This window comes from Microtus pennsylvanicus, chromosome 4, assembly GCF_037038515.1.
Source record: "Microtus pennsylvanicus isolate mMicPen1 chromosome 4, mMicPen1.hap1, whole genome shotgun sequence".
Classification (NCBI taxonomy): domain Eukaryota; kingdom Metazoa; phylum Chordata; class Mammalia; order Rodentia; family Cricetidae; genus Microtus; species Microtus pennsylvanicus.
The window spans coordinates 130588093-130612524 of NC_134582.1; the positions used below are offsets into that span (position 1 = coordinate 130588093).

Genomic DNA, 24432 nt, shown 5'->3' on the forward strand with positions numbered 1-24432 from the left:
AGCTCCTTAAGATTCAGGATATTCTAGAGGGAAAATTTTTAAGACTCCATAACTAAACAACATGGAAGCTTCAAAGTCCTTAAAATTGACTAAATGCAATGGCCCCTTACTCCCTCAGCTTATTATGCAAGCACAAAGACAGCTAAAAGACACCCCTAGACCAGCTGGCCTGCCTAAAAGGGACAGAGGAGACAAGCTGCCTAGAAGTGGCAGACCAGTAAAGCTACCTGGAAAAGAGATCCTATTAAGCTGCCTAAAAGTTGTGCAGTGAACTCCAGGTTTCCAGCTTTCATGAATTGTCACTTAGGTTGGGGAGTCATCCATGTTGGGATGAGCTTTTGGTGATACAGCTGTTTGGGGGGCATTTTTGCTCCTTCAAGTAACAACTCACCCACTCTGACTCCAGTAAATAACCCCAATAAAGCCTATTGGTTTACCAAGTTGGGCTTTGGTGGTATTCTTACTGTGGTACCATCTGTAGTGAATAGATATTTGTGCATGTTGTCCCAAAATCAGGAGTGAACTTAATGCTATTATTTTGCTAAATGAACACAGTATCAAACTGCCCCCTAAATATGTATATAGATCTGGGCAGTTCTGAGTTTCAATAAAGGAGCTTCCAATAAGTGTCTATGAAGTACTTAGCCATAAAAGGGATGGTAAGAAGTAGAGTGTGGCAAGGACCATACCAAATAGTTGTCTTCTGGACATGACAGGGTCAATGAACTCACAAACACACAGCAGTTGTGTTGTGAAATATTAGTTGAAGATGTGTTACATTTGCTTATGCTATGGAACTTTTGTTTAATGATGCAAAGATGTGCTACATTCTTTTATGTTGCATTTGTTTAACTCTGTGAAACTGTGTTACTCTGCCTGTCTAAAACATCTGATTGGTCTAATAAAGAGCTGAATGGCCAATAGCAAGGCAGGAGAAAGGATAGGTGGGGCTGGCAAAGAAAGAGAATAAATAGGAGAAATCTGGGATGAAAAGATCAAGGAGTGAGAAGAGAAGGGGCCAGCCATCCAGCCACAGTCAGACATGGAATAAGAATAAAAGAAGAGATAAAAAGAATAAGGAAAAAGTAAAAGCTCAGAGGAAAAGGTAGACAGGATAATTAGTTAAGAAAAGATGGCTAGAAATAAGCCAAGCTAAGGCTGGGAATTCGTAAGAATAAATTTCCATGTATATTTATTTGGGAGCTGACTGGCAGCCCCCTGAAAATTGCCAAAAGAGTAAAGAGAGAATGCAACAGCTACATAGCTGTGGTTACCTACATAAGACCTGCAGAAGATCAAGCCAGCAAACCACACTCTAGCATGATAGCAAGAGGTGCTTATGCCCTCCCACCCTCAGCAGAGAAGCTACCTAGAGTGCAGACGGAAAGGCCAGTTCTCTTAGGGGCTGGTCCCTAGCAGACAGACTATGATACAGTGGATGCCCATAGCCCCTGACATACGGGCAGCACAAACTAGTCTCAGAGGATTATTTTAAAAAGGGGGGGGGTGGTGGAAAGGAAGGGGATAGATTATTCACAAGAAGTTAGAGGAAGGAATGGGTATGTGCATGATGATAAAAAATACATTGTATGCATGCATAAAATCTCAAAGAATAATAAAAAAATTACCCTGGACGAAATTATTCCATTATTATAACTTACCAAAAATATGATAAAAATTTGTTTTACCAATCACCTGGGTTATTTTTCAACATGTCTGTCTTCTACTACCCATAGTGATCTGTTGAAAATGCAAATTTAAACTTGTTCTTTGTTTTACCATTCCTAAACTTGTACCAGCCAAATTTTCACCAAGTGTAGTGATTATGAGTTCTCCTGGGCTAAGCAGCAATGCACCGCACTTGCTTTCCCGGCATTATCGCACGCCTGCCTCCCTGGCTGCGAGCACTCCAGCTCTTTCTTCCAGCCTTTCCTTCTGCAGACATTTATTTGCCCCACCTCTTCTAAGTAGCAAAAGTTCTTGCTCCCTCCCCCAGTTTAATCTCACTGCTACCCCAGTGCTCACTTTACGTATTAATTCTTCTAGGAAACAGCTCGGCTTTTCAAAACTCAGAAAAATTCCCAAGGTCTTATGTACCTGACTCTTGAAAATTTCTGAATGTGGAGACTTAGCTGCAGTCTCCTACTTTGGGATGCACACACAACTCCACAGAAGCAAGAACAATGTCTGTCTGTCTGTCTACCACTGTACTCACAGCACCTGGCATAATTCCAGGCACAAACTATCCCTAGAAAACATTTGATAACTGGAAGAAAGAAACACACCTGCAGCCCACATACAGTGCAGACAAGAAACAGTGCTTCTTTATACGCTGCTGACATCTATGAGCAAAGAGCAAACAAGTCTAACTGCAACCAGTAAAATCCCTGAGACACAGACCCAGTCTTAGAGAAATAATTCATAGGACAATTTTATATAACTTTATAGTTTGTTTCTAATAAGCTCTTGGGATGGAAATTTATGTTCTTATGTTTCCTCGGGGTCATAGGATATATTAAGGTGAATAAATTAAGCATAAAATAACAGACAAAAATTCAAAACAAAACAAAATAGCCAAAATATGGCCAAAAATGATAGTTCAAATCCAGAAGTATTTAAAAAAGATTAAACCAAATAGTGAATGGTTTCTTTTTATAATTCCATGAATAGCTAAACTTTCAGCATTTTTTATGTAGTGAAGAATTACAGATACTTTATATCTTAAAATATCCGAAACTGAACCCAATAAATGGTAATAGTTTCATTTACTATTTGCGCAGCTTTCCACTGAGGAAGCCTTGGTCTACATAGCATCAGCCTTGGCTATATGAGAGCCCAAGTCCCCCATGCCCACAAACCCACTTGTACAGTATTGTCAGTTTTCCTAAGGTTAGAGAATGGGGTTAGAGATAAAATAGTTTTAAAAACACATTTCATGTGAATTTAAACTCCTTTTTCCCCCCTAGGAACACATACTGATGGAATATGTGTTCAGAATTACGAGTTTTCTGTTTCTGTGTTTGACTTTGTTCTCGCCACTTTGAGAGAAAAACAGCAAGTTTCAGACTTATGATAATATATCAGGCCTGTATTTCACACAGCTTTACTCATGGCCTGTCTGTGTTCAAGTAACATGGACCTTAATCTACATCTACAAGCTCCTGAACTTTGGTCAGCACAACTAAAGCAGGAAGAAAATAAATAAAAATTGAGATTATCAGTTCAGTGAAATTTATAAAAGTTTTACAGAAGCAACCTTACACTGGAAGAATCATGCTACCAAACTCTCCTGGAATAATCAGAAAAGTGCATTTGAGTAAAGGACCTTGAAAATATACACTTTTATATCCCCCCTTGTTACTCCAGCATCTGATTGTTGCTGAATAATGACCGTGCCCACAGTAGTAACAAGTACTGAGATTTATTGAAAGCTCGCTCACCTTGTGCCAGACACTGTTCAGTACTTTAGAGTCAAGGCTGACAACACTCTGAGAACTAGGTACTATTATGAAACCCTACTTTGAACACACAGGGGATGTTGAGAAGAAGCACAGCTAGGGATTAAATGAAGGAATCTGATGGCAAAGCTCCTACCGCCCACCCCACTGTGGAAAATACTACGTCTTCCTAACAAGTTAGATTTAGAAACAGTTCTACATAAGAATCTAAAAGTCAAAGTTGTTTCCTCCACATTTCAGTGAATTCTGAACAAACAAAACAAAACAAAACAAAAAAACAGAGCCCTGGAGTTAGCAGAAATAAGAAAATGGCAACTGAAGGAGTTTATTGAGATTACTCCGGATTTAGCAAAGTAACAGTGTTTTCTGTAGTGCGAACTGATAAGATTTTTGGGAAACATTGCATTTATCACTGGCTGAACTGTCATCTGAACAAAGATCAAACTAAATATGGACATACAGTATTGCGTGTTGCCTAGTATCATTCTGAAGAAAATAAAGTCCCTACAAGCCTACCTTGGCAAAAAACACGGTGAGGTGAGTTTCGCTGCCAACAATCCAAATAGGGAATTTTGGAGATTTCAAGTAAGAACCAACCTAGAATAAATTCAGCAAAGTAAAACAAATAAATAAAAAATTTATGCTGCCCCTTAAATATTTGTTCAGAATTATGTGAAACATAACAAAAACTTCTAATTCACATTTCTTACCCACAGAGGTTAAATGCTGACTACCGAAGGGAACTATTCCTAAACTTAACATCGTGTCTTTAAGCCAGAACACAGCAATGCAGATCTTCCTGCACACACATGTATCACTTTCAGACTTTGCTACATTCTCTAGACAGAACCTCAGGAATTTCAACTTGGCACAAAGTTAGAGCCATAAATTTATAAATACTTTATAAGGTAATAATTGTAAATCAATAACCAAGATAAGGGGAAAAGATAAGGGCACCCTTTTTCTTAAAGAGTTTAGGCTAATTCAATAACCTCCCCAAAGAAAAAGTTTACAGTATAAAACATTCAAGAATATAAAGGACTTCTACTACTGGACTTCATTTAAAGTTCAAGGTTCTATAACATACATTGTATCTTTTTTTGTTGCTTTATTTTGTTTTCTTGAGACAGGGTTTCTCTGTAGCTTTGGAGCCTGTCCTGGAACTCACTGTGTAGATCAGGCTGGCCTTGAACTCACAGAGATCCACCTGTCTCTGCCTTCTGCCTGGGCCATACATAGTATCTTTAAAATAAAAAGCCATTCTTACAATTTGCCTGCAAGGGCATATACATACAAGACTGTGCTCCTCAAAAAGTTTTATGTCTATTTATAATACTGTGCCAAAAAGACTTGCATTTTATTTGTGACTGAGATAAAAAGTGTATTTTGAATAAATAAAAGAGTCACACAATCCATCTTGTTCACACGAATCAATTCTACACTTCCATGAGGACATGTCCTTAAAAACAACCAATTTTACCAATCTAGTTTGCTTTCCTTCCTCATGCAGACTGACTATAACCGGGAAACTGTAAGAAGCTACTTGGAGCACTCAGGCCAGTTATTCTTTCCTATTGGCCCCTTGCTTCAGTACCACCTCAGCCCTGAACACAGGAACTCTTGTATTCATGGGCAGAAGAATTGGTTCCTTGGTCCTGTGAAAGCAGGGATGAGTTTGACAGGCTAACACGAAACAGAAAGCCATCAAGTAGGAAGGATCGTTTGAGGACAGCAGAGAAGGAAATGAATGAAGGAAGGCATAGCCTCAGTTAGTGTCAAATGGGGCTGCAGAGAGGAGCAACAAGGGATTTCACTCTAATGGGAGCAGAGAGGCGCACAGTGGCAGGACCTGGCCTGAACTTAAGCACCAACCACTGTGCTACATATAGATGCTCTGACTTCTAGACAAAGACTCTGTCACACAGTGCACAGCTGAGATGCTGCTTAGTCTCCCTTAGAAACAGCGTGCGCATTTCACTTAAGGTGGAGGTTAAAAACATTACAGCAGGAACAAAGGATAAATGAATGTTGACCCAACGGCATATTTTATGATTAAAAACTCTATCACTAGAGAACATAATATTATCCTTATTTTGGAAATCAAACTGGTAGCCCTCCAATATTGAACAGAGAATTACAATGTGACCATGTAATTTCACTCCTGAGTACACAGTAATGTAAAATCATACGCCTATAAAAACACGTGCAGACAAATGTTCACCATAGCTAAATAGGAAATTGTCACTCTGAAGTATTAAGTCTAAACCATTAAGAATAGAGAAGACTCCTATTATTCAGTTCTTCATGACAGAAGCTAAATTTAAAGTTTTACAATATTAACAGGTTCTTTAAAATGTAAAATTTTAAACATTCATCAGTTGATGGAAGGAAACAGAATCGACACATTATAAAACAGAGTGATTTCAACATAAAAGAAAATAAGTGCTATTATGTGGGTGGAGGAAACCATGAGGTCAGAAAGCAGAGCTGTGGTGTCTAGAGCTAGGAAGAAGGAAGCAACTGCTAGGTCAGAGTTTCTGTTGGTGGTGAGGAAAACCTTCCAGAATTAGAAAAGGATGATGGTTGCCTAGCCTTATGAATACAGCAAAATAATAGAACTGTGTATATACTTCAAATGGTAATATTTATGAAATGTGTTATTTTGTATTTATTGGGTTCTTGTTTTTGCATTTTCTTTCTTTTTTTTTTTTTTCTGACAGGGTTTCTCTAAATAACAGCCCTAGCTACCCTGGAACTCACTCTGTAGAACAAGCTGGCTCGAACTCACAGAAATCCACCTGCCTCTGCCTCTCCAGTGATGGGATTAAAGGCATGCGCCACCACTACCTGGCTCTCATCTTTAAATACAGTTAAAAGCACCATTCTTTCTGTGTGTATAGGAGGGTTATAAATAGGTATCACTTCATTTATGTTCCTGTATGTGCTCAAAATAAGTACAATGGTAATTTCTTTATTAGGAAACAATGTTATACTCTCAAAGAAAGGAGAAATGTTTAGATTTTTATAACATTTATACAAGCACAATTCATTTCCTTTATGCCATTTCTCTACCTGGTGACATGTATGTACATGCTGACTGAGAACTTACACACAGCATTTTAGAAACCTACAGTTCAGTCTGGATGCCCTAGGTAAGTGGACCAGCCAGTCTGCTTTAGGGAGAGCTGATTAAATTCGTTGTGCACCACCGTCTTTCTCTTCATAGTCCTCACATGGTAGGCTCAGCCTGTTTGCCCATGTGTCAGGCACCCAACAAACAGTCACAGCCTCACAGCACAGAGCCATTGGAGTGACTCAGATCAGCACATCATAGAAGCCTATGGAACCCGCCAACTCCATCCCACTTGCCATGTGTAATCTGCGCCTACAGCTCCAGCCTGGTGATCCCTGTCCCCAGGATGAAGGCCACTGGTGGCTGAGTTGCCAGCGCAGGTCTCTTCACCTCTCACTTACAAACAACAGTGCATTGGGGCAATAGAAGAATCCTGTAAGAGTCTAATACCATCGGTGAAGAGAAGAGAAAACAAATTCAAGATTTCAAGGGAAAAAAAAGTAGAAAGTCACCAGAGAAGCCAGTCATTTCTAGCAAATAATGTGGAAGAGTAACCGAGGGCGGGCTGGAAAGACGGCTCAGCTGTTAAAGGGCCACTGAGGGAATGTCCGGGAATACATATGATTTAACAGAACTTTAAGTTCCGATATTCAAAGTCAGTTATTTAAAGAGCTGGGACACTCGACGTAGAAATAGTGAGTACTAGGATCTATCAGGAGAAACGGGCTGAATGTCTCTAGTAAATGACAGGCCACCAGTGTGGCTGGGACACAGCCGTAGAGGGAGCAGCACTGACATGACGAAAGGATCCAGATAAAGACTTCATAGGCTACAGATATGTGTTAACTGAGAAACGCCCTCTTAAGTACACGTATTTCAACATTTTGTTCCCAGTTGGTGGTGCTATTTGGAGTTTATCAAACTTTTAGCAGGTAGAACCTTGCTGAAGGATGTGTATCACTGGAAATCAGTTTTAAAGTTTATAGCTTTGGCCTACTTTCTGTTCTCTTTCTCTCTGCTTCATGTGGGTAATGGTCTCTCTGCTTCCAGCTCTCCCACGATGGCAAGTCTCCCTAAAATAACAGACTCTCCCTCTGAAACTGTAAGTCAAAATAAATCCTTTCTTCTTTAATGCCTTTGATCATGCTATTTTATCACAGCAAAAATTAGACAAAAAATTTAAATATTTCAGAATACAAAATCACCATAATTGGTCATTGGTCACATGTAAAAGAAGTGTGTGGGTCAGGTGATCACTGGTGCACACTTTCTTCCAGGGTAAATGACTATGCAGAATCTCTGATGGCCAGTCTGTCTTAGAACACTGCTAATTTGTGTAACTGAAGCGACTGAAATTGAAGGTGTCACTACTGTTTACAGCTACAGCTTAGAAGGAGGGTCAGAACAGATCCTGCACAGTTCTTAGATCTGCACCATCTCTGTTTACAGAGATGATACCTTGACAAAGAGTAACAGGAACAGTAAGGAATGCGTGTGAGCGCACGCGCGCACACACACACACACACACACACACACACACACACACACACACACACACAGAGAGAGAAAGGGACGGAGGATAAGATACTTGTTAATGCTACTAAAAATTATGACCATCATAACCATTGTATGAAATAAATATTTAAAATCAAAAAACACACAAATCTACATCATTCTTTTTCTAAGAATATGACGTCTTTTAAGAGAGAAAACTGATGTAAGCTTCATCTAAAATCACTGTAATATTTAATGGCTTTCGAGGACCACACAGGAAGGTGCCTCAAATCAAGGCAGTTCCCTAACCCCAACACACACGTTAAAACGGCTTAAAAGTATATTATAGTCAACCATATATATTTTCATTTTTTATGTTATTTTGTTCTGTGCTCTGTCACTGTTTCCTTCGGAGGAAAATGAAAATGAAAACGATAGCGTAATTTCTTTACACTTTGTCAGTTTCGGTTGGGAGTTCTGCAGGGAAGTGAGTCGGTGATGAGTGGTGACAGTCGGAAGTTGAAGTGAAAATACTTTCCACAGGGCAAACATACCCAAATCCTTCAAGACATTTACCTTACAATATCGTAAAGCTTCCATTAATGTTAAGAATCCTACAGCTGCTTGTTCATGGATACCAAGAAGTTCTGCAAAAAATAAAGAAAACCAAATTTAATACTGCATTAGTATATGCAAGTCCGAGTAGTATGTGTGCATAAATTTATATTAAAATCATGCCATAATATTTTCTTTCACCTGAAACTCTTCAAACCTCTGCACATATTTATTAATATATCACATCAATCTGAGCATGGTTGCTCACACCTTTCATCCCAGCACTCAGGAGGCAGGTCTCTAAATTCAAGGTCAGCCTGGGCTATACAGTGAGTTTCAGGACAGCCAGGGCTATCCCTGTCTTAAAACAAACAAACAAACAAACAAACAAACAAACAAAAAAGTAAGGTCAAATAAACATGTTATCACTATTTTTAATAAAATGATACGAGGTAGTTTTGCATTGGCTGAAAGTAATGGCTCAAATGTTGATTAAAAGTATTCCTAAAATTATGCTTAATATTAACTCTTTAGTCAAAGGAAAATCACTCTGTAATTAAAAAAAATTATGTGCACATACACACACACACGCGCATGGATACATTAATCCATGAAAGCAGCTCACTTGAACTGATCTTAATTTTGAGAAAAAAATAAGTATGTTAAAGCATAACTATTAATGTTTATTATAGGATAATGGTAACCGAACCTACACAATGGTGGCAAGGGTGGTGGGGGTGGGGTGGGGCAGGTTTCAAGACAAGGTTTCTCTGTGTAGTCCTGGCCATCCTGGAACTTTCTGTGTAGACCTGGATGGCTTTGAACTCAGAAAATTTAAGAGAAAAGGATCGTCTGCCTCTGCCTCCTGAGTGCTGGGATTAAAGGTGTGTAGGAGTGTACCACCACTGTCCAGCAAACTCACATTTCAAGCTCGTCCTTTCTACTCTAAAATAAAACCAGGCAGTATGCTTAAGGCTGGGAAACAGTGATGACTAAGAAATAGTGTCTGCCTTAGAACAGCTATAAGTTCACTGTGGGACAAATTAAAACAGTGTGTGCTCCCTACATATGTGTATACATGCAGACACAGAGTGGAGTGTGGCAAAACCTGTGTGGAAGTAGGGGAGTCTGAGAAGAAATTTTCTAGGCAAGAAAAGATATTAAGAAAATTTAAAACTAAGAAATATGAAGGAAGAATGAAGATCAGTGTACTGAGGTAAGAAGCAAAAAGTTGTCAGAGCTTCATGCAGTTTCAACACAGTGTCTTACAATGTCACACAGGATGGTCTCAAACCCTTGGCTTCAAGGGTCCTTCTACCTTAGCCTTCTCTGTTCTTAGGGACAGCTGTGTGACATCATGCCCAGTTCCTTAAACACAGAAAAGATGGCAAGCCTGATAAACAGTTATTAATTGAAAGAAGGAATTCAGGAAACATGTTCTGGATTTGAGGAAGACTGAGCACGACTTCGCTTTTATACAAATGGGAACTGAAGTACTTTGGGGACTTCCAACTGGAGACAAGCAACTGTCAGTAGAGCTCAGAAGCATAGGCTAGACAAGCCAGGTAGAACACCAATGGGTCACCAGCATAAACTCACAGATGTCAAGTCAAGGAAGTGGTACCCCACAACAGCCAAATCCCAGAGGATGCTGGTATAAGACCTACTTGCATATAGATGGACCTGAAGTGGTAGCAAAGGCTTTTCATAGCTAATGTAAACTAGGTAGAACTAATACATTAGGACCACAAACATAGACTTAAAAAAACCTTTTTCTTAGGTACAGTTTCTAACATGAAAAACATTACTGCCTACAAGTAAAATCTCTATGGAATCTTAAATAAATTTCAGGAATATTACGAGTATAAAATAAAAATATTTTAGTCTTTGGGTCGCAGCAACTCTGGGGGTAGGAGCAGAGCGAATGCAGAGCTGGGTAGAAACCATACTCTACGGTTAGCAAACATCCCATCTCTTTTCCTCTGAACTACCAATCCTCCTATTCAAAGACAAACACGTGTTAAGAAGCAGGGGCTACAATTTGATTTCTAAACTCAATTACCGCCACCTAGTGTCACAACTAGATACTACATCATCTATTGCCTTGGATTTAGCCAAATGTCTACAATGGTACATTTAAAATATAGTGCTACTAAATACAGGAAACTGGGCCTTCATTAATCTTGGTAATGAAGTATTCAGATCCGGTCAAGAATCACATGACCAGGCATCTGGTTTAAACGATACTTCTTCTTCTTTTTTTCTTTTTAAAAAGGATCTCACATACCCAAACTGCCACAATGTACTTTGTAGCTGGAGGACAGCCTTGAACTCCTGATCGTTCTGCCTCTACTTTCCAAGTTCTGCGATATAGGAGTACACTACCATGACTAACACTGGACGATAATATTTCAAAATGTATTATTCTCACTTTCCCAAACAGGATATATACTTAATATTACCTTCTTAGATCAAGTATATGAATCAAAATATACCTAATTTACACTTACACGAAGCAGTAAAACAGTGAGGATATATTTCATATTATTTATATTTATATGCATTAGATTTTATTTAAAAGTCTCAAAGTCTTTACCCTTTGCTTGCAAGAAATTGGCAGTTTATGACTATTTTCTTCGCCAAAAATAGTTCATCTAAATTGCTGATTGAATTTTCAAAACTGCTATTTAGTTTGATGGCAAAGAGATAAAACTATTCTTTAGCAAAAAGGTAACATTAAATTTTATCTATAATTCACAAATAAAAGTTGTATATACTATACAACATGTCCTGAAATATGTATTCATGTAGCTTAGCTAAAACAAGCTAATTAATGCCTAAATGACTGTCTCAAAAAAAAATCAGAAGAAAAAAATCATGTACACCAGACACTTAAGCATGTGATTCTTTTTTTTTTTTTTTAACATCTCTACATCTATTTATTACAACCCTATTTGGCCAAGTTGCAAAATCAGCCTGAGTACGCATCAGTAGGTAAATGGATGAAGAAAATGTTACCTATCCACACAATAGAATTTTGTTCATGCGCAAAGAAAAACAAAATTTACGTTGTTTGCAAGAAAATGTTTGGAATGGAAAATCATGGTGTTAACTGAAATGAGACAAACTCAAAACACACCATGTTTTCTTTTCATGTGTGGAATTTAGGGTGTTAAGGGGATGAAAGCGGAAGAGGATTATTAGGGTTGTGTAAGGAAGGGGTGTGGGAGGCAAAAGAAGAGATGAATATAGTCCAACACATCATAGATGTGATTCTTGACCAGATCTGAATACTTCATCACCAGGAACATATGAAGGCCTACTTTTCTGTGTTCAGTAGCATGATATTTTAAATGTACCATTGTAGATATCTGAAAACTGATATATACATACATACATATACACAAACATATATACAAACATATATATGTGCCTCACATATGTATTTGAGGGATAACAATAAAGTCTACTCTTGGCAATTTTCAAGCAGAGAACATATTACCTACAGTCAGGACGTTTTACAATAGATTTATTAAACTTACTCCTTTTAACAGAAATTTTACATTCTCTCACATTCTGCCCAGCCCCTCCCTTCTCCCCCCATCATTATTTTACCCTCTATTTCTATAAGCTTACCTTTTGGGGATTACTGACTGGGTCTTCTAGTACTTAGGTTGTTATTTTCTGCACTACCAACTGTCATCTCTTATGACTGTTGGGGAATTTATAGGAGTCCTGTTAGATTTTTCAAATTTGATGCTATTTTGGAAGCCAGATAATCACCCTACATGTAGCAAACATATCCTGAGTATCAAGCACTGTAAAAAGCATGCAACAGGTGAAGATGACTGATCACCTTAAGAGCAGTTTAGTCAGGGCTGCAAAGGGTAAGTACAAAGTGGAAAGCACCAGGAAGTCACCTTCAGTGAGAACCGAAGGTCTCCTTGGACAGGTGACACATGAAGTGAGCACAGAAGAACTAGTTAGAGAGACAAAAGACACAGAGTTCCTCAAATATAGGAACAAAGACACAGAGAGCTGTAGTATTTTGTTCAAGCACAGAAAATATCAAATGACTCTAAATTATAGAAGTGAAAACCTTGGGAACAAAAGACATCACTAAGAAAAATTTACATAAGATTAGAAGAAGTTGCCTGCATTATAAAGAACTAAAAGAGAACTTATAGAGCAGCCCCATAAATTGGATAAAGCAACCCACCCTTCCCTGTAAAATGGCAGATGATGAGAAGAGACAATTACTAGAAGGCAAACTAGTTAAAAGCTTACATAGGAATAAACAACCGAGCTCAGGTCAGTAGGAAGTAGACCAAATGTCAATTAAAATATATAATTACTTGTCAAAAAATGAACAAATATTAAAGATAGACAATGTTCAGTTATCAGTCAGGATAAAAGAGAACTCTACAGTCAGAAAGATATGTTGATACTTTATTAGTTTTAAGGCATATTTTAGAGACAAAGTTGCTACTAATTAATTAACAGTTTAACAGATATTCCTCAAGAGAGTACATCTTGTTAATATATTATCTAGGATTTCAATTTCTACGTATATAACAAAGAAAGATAAAAATACATTCTCTCACAAGAACTTGCACACAAATGTCCCTACAGCATTAGTCATAACAGACATGCGGCCATTTCAAATGTTTAGCAATTGACAATGGATAAAGATGCATGGCTCATCAACGTACTGCAATATGGCTTCTCACTTAAAGAGTAAAGCACCGGTACAGGGACGCACTGGTCAAAGTATAGGAAATGTGTCACAAACAGCGGACATGGTATAATTCTATCTATGTTAAATGCCCAGGACATGAGCATTCACAGAAACAGCAAACAGACCAGCAGCTGTCAACATGGAAGGAATGGAAGTATGGGGAGCTGCTGCTGCTACTGGAGCCAGGATTTCCTTACAAAACAAGACTGGTATATTCTACATTTCAGTGAGGTGGCATGCATAGTACACAGATAGATTTAAATAAAGTTATTACTAAGAAAAAGTCAACAGTTGACTAAATCTTTACTACACATGTAATTTAAGAAATCAATTCTGCAGGAACATTGAATAGGACTGACTCACACACAATGCTTCTTGCAGATCTGTTTTGTAGTAACCAAATTGTAAACCATTTACATGTTCACCCAAGGTAAACTGCCCAAGGCAAAAGCACACATGATAATTCAAACACTAATAACCTTAATAAATAAAGGTGAAAAATGCTCTGTTCATCCTGCAGTGAACATTCCCAGGTCACACCTAATATTCACTTTCTCTTCTACTACCAGAAGTGATTATCTCTAAGTAAACAAAAGAAAACCACAACAAACACCCAAAAACCTAACAGCCTTATTGGTGAGATCTACTCTCAGTCACCCCCACTTCCCTTCTTCTATACTCCTAACATCTCTTTGCTACAAGTAGTTAATTCATAACTCACACCATTTTCTTTATTTTTGGACATTTTCCTATGTTCACTTACAGTAAACTTCCGTATCTTGAATTCCCTCAGTTGAACAAAACCTGTTTCTTTCTCTCCATCGCATGGCATTTCTTTAAAAGAACGTGCATCTCCCAAGACTACTCCCGCTGATATACCTGCTTTCTGTTGCTCCTATTAAAGCTGGTTCTTTCCCCTTGTCCACAGCAGAGGCAACTCCTAATAATTAAAGCAAAAATCATGTAGCCAAAGGCCTCACACTTCTACCAGCTCACCAGCAAAACCCTTGCCCACACTGATGAAGAACAGCTCTCTTATCATGTGGTCTGTACCTCAATTTTCCTCACTAAAGAATTTACTACTCTTCGCCCCCTTCCCCCAGAATGAGATAAGCTGCGCAGCTTATTTTCCAGCTGTATGCTGTGGACAAGGTCTCTCTACGTGCACAAACACCTATCTTTTAGGCTAGCTAGCACTGAAATGTTATTATGAAAAGATATTAAGGCAGTATAGAAAAGGAGTAAGCATATTATCAAAATACACAGACCTTCAAGGGCTTTCCTGTGCTTTATGTGTTATTAATGCAGTGTGTCTGATTTAAAATTTTGATAATTATTTGTACTTCACCCTCACCTCTACTATGAGGAGTTCTACCTCCTGGAGGACTCTACCACAGAGGTAGGCTGACTTATCATTTCAAGTTTTAGTATAAGTGCTGCCGAAACAAGCATAAGATGGGCTGATTTAGAAAGATGGGGTTCTACAGAGAACAAGCAGAGGCCTTGGCATAGTTAGAGTCCTGCTGGTTTAGTATCTGCTGTTTCACTTTGGGCAAACTAATAATCACCCAGGCCTCAGTTTCATTAGCCATACTAAGGTTAAAAAGACAAACCCGAAAGATACTGCTTGCAGTAGGAAATATCTTGTTCTCGTCCTTCCTGCGCCGTTGTCTATCACAGTCTTACACCTTTCCCCTGTCAGAGCTGTGTGCCACAGCTTTCAATTTGTGATTCCACTCCAATAATTCTACAAACTGACAGCACCCTTTTCTTCTAGATTTTATGGTGTTATTTCTCTGCTCAATGTTTACAATGATTCTTTTTCTAATACCAACTGGGAGTAAATACAGCATTCAGTAGCGTCTGCGTTCTCACTCAAGCCTATGCTGACACAGTCTTTCCTTTCACCAATGTTCATCACGAACTTACCATTTCTCAAACCAGGCTGCACAGCAGAATCACCCAGGAGGAGTCTTACACTCTATGTCCATCCATGTCCCAACACCTAAAAGTTCTACCCGTAACTGTCTTCAGCTGGGGTCTGAATCGTCATTGTTTTAAAGTCTCCAAATGATGCACCCTGCTCTTCTCAGTCTGTCCGTCTCCCTATCTGAACATACAATGACCCTCTTGCTCATGCTCTCTGTCCCCATTAAAATTCCAGTGTCTATTTACAACAACATAAACGTAGTGAGAAAAGCATCCTCCTTCCTCAGCATGTTTCTATTTCAACACGACTCATCACACATCAAATCATCTATGTATGTCCTCATTCACCTAAACTATGTGGATAAGCATTTGACAGAGAATTGAGTATTTCTGAGCCCGTGAAGATATTACAAACTCTTAGTATTTAGATAGCCATTTGAAGAATGTATTACTTCCACACAAAAGGAAATTAAATAAGGAGAAAGGCTTATTTGAGTGTTTGAAAACTACTGCATAAAGTTTTTATTTATGTTCCATACTTCTCATCATGTTATCCAAGCCAGAAATATACAAAGCAAAAGCTGAATAAATGTATGGATTTTTATTTTATGTTTAAACATCTGAAAACAGAATTGAGTTCAAGTCAACATTCCTAATGACTGAAGGAAAAATTCAAGTACACTTGGGCAACTCTCTTTCTGCAGGATAACCCCATCTTCTAACCACAGTAAACTATCCATAGTAAATAACTGTCTGGAATGGATTTAAGAATCAGAAAAGAATAAATTTTCAAAATAGACCAGGAACCAAAGCTGATATATTTGATGAACAAATTCTGTAACTGAGGTAAGACTAAAAATGGCAACAGCCTGTGGACCTAGGATAAGCAGGAGGGTAGGAGATTTGAGAGACAGAGAGAGCGAGCACAGAATGTATAGGAAATTGGATGAGGATAACTTAGTAATGAACAAGACTAACAGTTATGGCCACAACAAGCAGAAGGAAGTAGCAGTGAGAGGCCAGATGGGAAGAGACACTTAAGCCACGTTCCTTCTCTAGTTATCTGAAATGATAGCAGGTACCTCAGAAACCTTTGGGAGGAGGGAGAAATCAACAAAACTGAACATTACACAGGAGAGATGACGCGTTAGTTAGCAGGACCATATGCTTTTATATCTAAATCAGAATGGTGAGTTCTTAGGATATGCTTAAACAGAGAGCAAACACGACAGAGCACTTGTGGGCTGTGTATTCATGCAGTTAGCAGGGCTGGACTCTTATTCTAACTCCCCTACTGAGTGAGTTACACTGTACAGGTCACCTGGTGTAGGAAGCCAGGCTCTTCATTTTCAAACAGCACAGTGGAAGGTTGTATTGTGTTCTGTAAATTCCAGAGTTTTGTAACTTTTACTCAAATTTTTCTTAACATTGTATTTTTTTCTATTAATTTGCTATACAAATTTCTAAAATTTTGGAAAAATTCAAATTACAAGTTAAGAATCATTCATATAAATGAAAAGTAGTAACATTTTTTCAAATGTACTATATTCTCTGTTGTTTGGTAACCATTCTATGAAACATCAAACATAAATTTGCCTATGAACAGGAACTATGAAGCTTCATGTCCTACGATGGCTTATTGCAGTTATTCCATAAAAGTCAAATAACTACAGAAATGAATTCAGACTGCCCAGAAAAAAACTGAGAGGGATTTAATTTGTAATTGTGCATCAACTCTGCTACTGTGCTTCATTTGATGTTCACGACAATATATGAAGCTACTTAACCAGAAATGGAAATATTGTTGTAAGGGTAAGTAGATGTAAAGCCTTAGAAAACGAGATCAGCCCAGCACACTAATGTGTATACTAAAAGTTATATAGAAAACCAGGATACTATCAACACAAGTAATTCAATCACTTTATAAGTTCCCATAACTTCCAGCAAGGACTGCAGTACTGTCCCTGGATAAGTACTCACGTGTACACCTACTAAGAGGTAGACTGCCATTTCTAAAGTTAGCGCCACAGTCCCAATAACAACCAAGAGAAAACCAAAGCCTTGAACAGTCATATTTAGTACCCAAGATTGTCTGCTCCCAAAAATCAACACTTTAATGTTATGGTGTCTTAGAAACCATAAAGAGTTCTTCTAATAGAAAGCACTTACCTTAACATCCACATAATATAGAGCCATTAAATAGATGAATATCAATTTCCCATATTTCACTAAAATATTAACATTTGAGACCATAGCAAAGAACATACTTACGCATTCCTGAGCACTCTCTATCACCATCCCACACATTAGAAACTGCATGTCCCGTCAGAAGGAGGTTAATTAAGCTTTGGCTATCAATAAAAATTAAATATCAGTTAAAATAGGCATAAAACTAGTTCTGCAAATCAAGTAACTCCTACAATAAAGGTTTTTGTTTTTAATGATTTTTAACATTCAATATGTTAAAGCACAAAGTGAGAGGAAACCTTAACTTCCCCTTTCTACGTCTGGCCTTGGTGAGGGCCTGAGTGCTGCTCTACAAGGGCATCCACTACCGTAATCACATATGCCTAGTAACTTTAAGATGGCATATTTAAATGGATAAAAATTAGTCTGTTTACTTAGTATTTACATTTACTTTTACATATAATAATTTTTGGAATTATATTATTTCCCCTTTTCTTTCCTTCCCATGTATCTCTTTCCTCTCCCATGTATCTCTTTGCTCTCAAATTAATTCCCTCTTTTCTTTGAATTATTGGTACATATATTTACAATACATACATACACACACTACTACATAAATACAAGTTACTCAGTCTATATAATGTTCCTTGCATGTGGATGATTTTAGGGCTGACTGCTTGGTACTGGAGAACCAATTGGGATGGAAACGTTATGACTTGACTAGTGAAGTCATCAGTCTTGGAGAAGAACCTACCAAAATCCACTTTATTAAATCAGCAAAATTCTTAACTACATTTAAAACATTTATCCTATTTATCCTATACATACAATTCTCACTCCCCCAACCAAAGAAACTTCACCTTATAATAGATGGAGAATATCCCAAATTATTTAACTTGATAGAACTTAGGTGAATGCTAACAACTAAAGCAGATATATCTAAAAAGAAGGACTTATGTGGGAATAGATTAATTGTCACTGTTCTACTGATTTTGGTAAAGTAAGCTAAAAATAACTAGAAAAGAGTTGTTTTATCTTAAAAATAAACTAGCACAGATAGGTAAGAAAATACTTATTTCTAAGTTAATGTGAGTAAATTTTACCTTTTTAAAAATACATAAATTGATATGAGGAGGCTTTGTTAAAGTATCTTGACACAATACTTGACATGTGTAAACAACCATGTGTAAATAACTTGAAACTGGATGTCAACACTGGCCGCACAGAGCAAACCCTGGCTACAGCAGTGCAATGTGTGCAGCTCAGGGCTAGCCGAGTCCAGACTTCTGTTGCTAGTAGGCTTATCAGAAATTCTCCCACTCCTAAAGCCTGAAGTTCAGTAAGAGACAGCAGACTACAGCCTTTACCTGCCATGCCCGTACACAGGGTCTATCAAAGGCTCATTTGCATCTTCAATTGAATTCTTTATGTTTTCAATGCCCTAAAGAAACCAAGATTTCATTAACTTCAATTTAAAACTAAAGCACAAAGTATGATCAGTTTGGACTATATGTTAATATAATACCATTCAAATTACTTAGACTTGAAGTGGGGGTATATTTGATATGGTTACTAGCAGCTCCCCAAAGAGTCTATTTCTTTCATGGGCTCTATAAAGGACACTAAGGGACTCAGAGGTAGTAAGTCTAATGTTGATTAAAGAGACAGAGAAAACAATTTTCAAGAGAGAAGAGGAAACTATTTAATATAAAAGTTAATATTTATTTAACTTCAGGCTAAACTACATTAAAACCTAATATACCTAATTAGAAAACTAATTTTACTTTAGGTCATTTAGAAAACTTAGTAAAGTCATAGACTTTTGAATTTAGATAGAGATAAAGATTTAAATACACAAAAGATATAATAGGAAAAGGAGAAAATGGAAAGTTTTCATATAATCACACTTTCTCCCCAAAATTGGTAATTCAAATATATAGTAAAAAAAAAATAAAATATCAATTATGAGAAGTTTCTCATTTCTTAAAAACAATGTCCTGACACTTTTTCAATCTTACAAACAGGCGGCTGGAGAACCACAGAAGAATGAGGGACTGTAACCTCATCAACTCCAAAACAGCATGAAGTGACATCCACAGCACTATAAACCCAACAATGCCACTAATTGTTATACTATAGGCCACATCTAAGGATGCAATGACAACCAGCAGTCTCTAAATACCACAGGGGAAACAGAGTTATGTGACCTCGACTTGTCATTGTAGGGAACAACAAAACAAAGCAGGCTACAACAAAGTCTCGAAATGCACAGTGGGCAGCAGGGGAATCACTTCAGAGAGCAACAGTGCAAGGGTGTTCAAAGGGAACAACTAGCAGAATGGCTCAAACAGCCGAGGATACAGAAATTGTCAGAATTTGAGGCAAAAACACTGGGTGAGAGTGAACAGTCAAGAAAAGTCCAAGAAGATGCGACACCTTAGCCACCACCACTACCGCTACCCCAGTCACCTGACCTCGAGCACTTTTGGCACCTCACTTTACTTAGTGCAGTAACATGCTTAATATTTGGTCAACTTCTCTCATTCTTTATTCTAACTCTCCGTCCCCTCTCCCCCACTCTATGATCACCACCTGCTTTAGGTCTACTACATACTACCTTCCTAAGGGTTTCCTTGACTCTAGTATTCCACTTTCCAAGTCTCTTCATCACATGTTCTCAGTCCAATTTCTGCATCTTTTATTCTCTCTCTCTCTCTCTCTCTCTCTCTCTCTCTCTCTCTCTCTCTCTCTCTCTCTCTCTCTCTCACACACACACACACACAATCCTGTCATTTTCATATTTAAAAGCTGTGCTGTGTTCCAATTCTGACAGGAAACCTAAAGGATCTTTTTGTAGCTCACAAGAAACCTCTTTTACAAAGGCGTGAGTATCACCGTTCAGTTGTCCCTAGGTAGATCACACTGCAGTAGGACTGAAATGTTTGTGATCCCCAAGCTGTGATATACTCCAATATCCTTTGCTTCTTTAGACTTATTGCTCCTGCTGTTTGGTAAATTTTATTACAACTTTTCCACATGTAAAACTCCTCACATCCATATATCCACCAAATGGTCCTTACTATGTAGTCTGTCCTTGAGTCCTTTCAAACTTAAGTCATATCTTCTATTTTCCCAAAACACCTCCTGCATGGAATAAATAAATAAAAACTAACACCCCAAACATAACCATAATAGAATTATTGTCATTTTTATAATAAAAAACAGAAAACCTTAAAAAAGGAATGTCATATACCTATCAGAGTTAATGATAAAAAAATTGGTAAAATGAAAAGAAGAAAAAAGAAAAACAAATAAACCTGATTTCAGAAAAGGTATAATCAGGAGATAGTCCAAGTGAGACTGAAAGGCTACAGGCAATTTGAGATTGGCATTTGCAAAAAGAAGACAGGACTAGAAGTGTGCAGGCTGGAGTAGCTGCAGGGCAGTGGGAGAAGAGAGGTAACTACACAGGACCAGGAAATGACTCCTGTGGAATTCTAAAATTTGAAGGGGAGAAAAGAGGGAGCGAACACAGAAAGAAGGAAAAGAAGCTATTAAAGAAATTATCTTTTTTAAAAATATGAGACATTAGCTGGGGAAAAAACCTAGCACAAGCATTAACAACTAAATCCAGAAAAGAGAGGTCAGAGAGACTTTCTACAGGGCTAAAGGTCAAGTGCTAGCTATTGCTAAGATCAAAGAAAAGCAAACTAAGACGAACTCATGACATTTCATAATCAGAGCAGTAACAATCACCTTCACAGTCCAGAAGGGCAGGGGGAGGAAGGCGGGAGCGGGGTTAAAGAATGAACAGAGGCAGGAGCAAACTCCTCAACCATGAAAGTACGAACAGTGGCCACGCAGCATCGAACAGTAGGAAAACAGCACTAAGCTAAGACAGAAAATCATCTTAAACAAACCTTTGTCAATAATACAGAATAGAGAAAAAGCAAGACTCCAAATCTGTTTCCCCACATTGAATACTGGTCCAAGACAGCATCTTTTAATTCTGATACAGTTCTGAATGATTTTTTTCTGGGGGAAGAAGAATTAAATATTAGTATCCTGATTACCCCATTCATAAATGGAAAAAATTTTAATTCTTATTTATTACAACATACACACAGAAGATATTTACGAAGTATCTTCAAGTTCTAAAAACAAATTTAGCTAAAGAAAGCAAACATACTGCTGACAACTCCCACCATTTATAACCCAGTCCACCAAGGCAGTCTGAGTCCTGGCAGGGAGCCTCTGCCTCTCTTAGGTGCAGTGCCTGGCACCAGTTCCTAAGTCTATGCAATTATATAGACAACAGACTGGCCCTTTTCAAAGAGGTATTCCATAACAAGACAACTAGTATTTAAAGCATGAAAGCTCTTCAACAAACATCTGAGGGCTAAAACTACAAAATACATTTGCGGCTTCTTTTAAAATAAATTAATGTTAAATTTCAAAATGTCACCTATAATTCTGTCAACATAGCAGTCTTCTTTAGATTTTATGATAAAGTCTTTAAATGTTCTGATGAAATATGGGCACTTTAAATGAAAATTACAGAAAACATATTTTGGCAGATTAATAATCCTAGTATTTGTCTCACTAAAAATGGCTTTACATTCATTCAGAACAGAAAAACAATTTAAAATGATTTTTTTCACTGATAATGATGAAGAGGCATTTAATTTAGTGTTTTTAAAAGTATACTTCAATAATTACTTTAGGACTTAGAATTACATACATGTATAATTTTTTTTAAATTTGAAAGCAAATTAATGCTCAAACAAGGTATTTTAAGCTCATGTTTAGGCAGAGAAGTACTATGTAAGTCCAAGGACCTTTCCACAGCATGAACAGACTTAGAATGGCAATGTGTCAACAAGGGAAGTATTTTAAATGTTTCAATGTTACTTACTGAATTAATGCATGAAATCGCTCAAAGCCAAGCTCTTCGACAGCCAAGGCAGCTATACATAAAAGACACTTTTCAGCACTACACACGGCAAATAATGACACAAGATACACACAGCAGGCTGTAAATACTTCAAGCAATCAAAACAGTCCCTACTTCTTATTCCGCTACAATTCTCAGTGGACTCTGAACTTTATAGTAACATGAATTTATAGTTCATCATCTTAGTTACTATGATTATAACTAAACTAGATATGTACTGAGAATGTAGAGGGGTTACTAAGTAATGAACTTCTCTGTACAATTCAGTTACAGTTAATAGAACATGCAAAACAGGAACTACTGTCTGTTTGCCACACACTGTCCTGCGTCCTGAACTCTAAAATAGTCCCGCAGTTCACAACAGAAGTAACCACCTGTGCTGACCTTTTACACTATAAAACTCTTCGGCTTACTGCTTATTTATTAAATAATGTGTATAAAAGGCATAGTACTGAAACTGCAGGTTCAAGAACAGATTTAAGTTTGTTTCCTCATTTATCCATGCAATCATTTACAAGTGTTCAATAACTGTTAAGATTATATTAATAAAATACAAATTTTAAATTTCTAAAAAAATAATCAAAGAAACTCTTTAAACCAAAGATGACTTTTCTAAGGCTTCACTAGTGCTGGACACTCTCGTGAGCACAGGCATGACTTCACGGCCTCGTCATCTCTGGCTGGAAAGGAGGGAGCTGAGGTCCACACAGGAACCCTAAGAGCACCAAGCTCTAACCAGCTCTGGAAAGTAGACTCAGTCTTGGCTTCCAGAAGATAAAGTCTTTAAAGCCAATCAAAACGCCTACTTTCCTGCAATGAGCAATTTTATGAAGCAAATAGTATATGACTCACATGTAAACTTTTACTACTGTTTAAGGAAACTGATTATGAAATCAGAATTAAAATTTTTATTTACAATTTAAAATTGCACATTTACTAGCCTTATATAGCCTAATTTTAACTTTTTAATGTTTCAAATGACTTTCTAAAATCTTTAGAAGTCCAAATGGATTAATTTATCTTTTGGTTTATGTGGGAAACAAACTGAAATTGAACCTAAAAATATACTACTATAAACAAGTGTGCATTACCAAAAAGCAAAAAATATACACACCACAAAAGCCATGGAATTAGTGCTATACACAATGAGAGGGGGGAACCTCACTTTTAAATTATGAGGATGAAATAATTATATTTAACCTCTTCCAAATTATACTGTTTTATAATGCCTGCTTATGCCACCCTGGAAAGTTGACATAAAGAGAGTACTTTAAAGAGGCAAGCAAAAAAAATTAAAGCTTAGCAGGCTGAAATGATGAAACTGAGACATAGGAGGAGGAACACGGCTGGGAATATAGAAAACCAGGTAAACACATTGCTATATGGAACAAATATTTCAACATAAGTTCAGTTCAACTGTCAGTATCTAAGATAAATTCTCAAATTTTCAGCTAATAAAATGTTTTAAATCTATATGAAATTAAAAGTATACTTTAAATATGGTTTATTGTTGTGTTTATTTTTAAAATGAAACATTAAGTAAACTAGAAAATTCTACAGCATGTTTTTGGAGGGGGTTCAATATAACATACCCACTAAATTAGTTGCTTAGGTAACTGCAATGAGGCCCTTAACTGTAGAGCTTCCCAACCCATTAGTATGGAAATGCACCACTTCCTTCATAGCAAGCACATGGTATGCACTAAAATCCAAGTGAAAATGCTATAAATGAGCTTAAAATCTTTGAATAGTTTAATCTCTCTCAAAATTTAGTATCCCAAATGGAATTAACATGCTTAATTGCCATACAGAAAAATTTACAAAACATTTAAAAATTAGTAGTAAATGATGTTAGTGTGATCCCTTTGAGTAGTTTCCATTTGTCTTTAAATGTTACAATGAACTCCAAAATAAATTTTTGAATGGCAATGTTTTAAAGGCTTGAAAAGAAACATTACACGACTGTTTAAATTTTTTAAAATGAGTCCTTGCAAATGTGCTATTAAAATTTGCCAACCACAAGCTGTTCTAATTGCAGAGGTAT

The 24432-nt window shown here is 37.3% G+C and overlaps 1 protein-coding gene across 5 annotated transcripts in view; it reads right to left on the reverse strand.

Annotated features, from left to right (window-relative positions):
• The window catches only part of Mindy3 (MINDY lysine 48 deubiquitinase 3), an 82805-nt gene that overhangs the window by 33679 nt on the left and 24694 nt on the right, over window positions 1–24432 (reverse strand). Inside the window, exons 5-10 of one of the 5 annotated variants that reach the window (XM_075970503.1) lie at window positions 22350–22401; window positions 21355–21469; window positions 18802–18875; window positions 17519–17598; window positions 8602–8672; window positions 3975–4055 (exon numbers count right to left, since the gene is read on the reverse strand). In XM_075970503.1, the coding sequence (XP_075826618.1) occupies window positions 3975–4055; window positions 8602–8672; window positions 17519–17598; window positions 18802–18875; window positions 21355–21469; window positions 22350–22401 (473 nt within the window). Of the gene's footprint in view, window positions 1–3974; window positions 4056–8601; window positions 8673–17518; window positions 17599–18801; window positions 18876–21354; window positions 21470–22349; window positions 22428–24432 lie in introns of all 5 variants that reach the window. The other 4 variants (XM_075970506.1, XM_075970505.1, XM_075970504.1 and 1 more) reach the window with 4 other exon arrangements.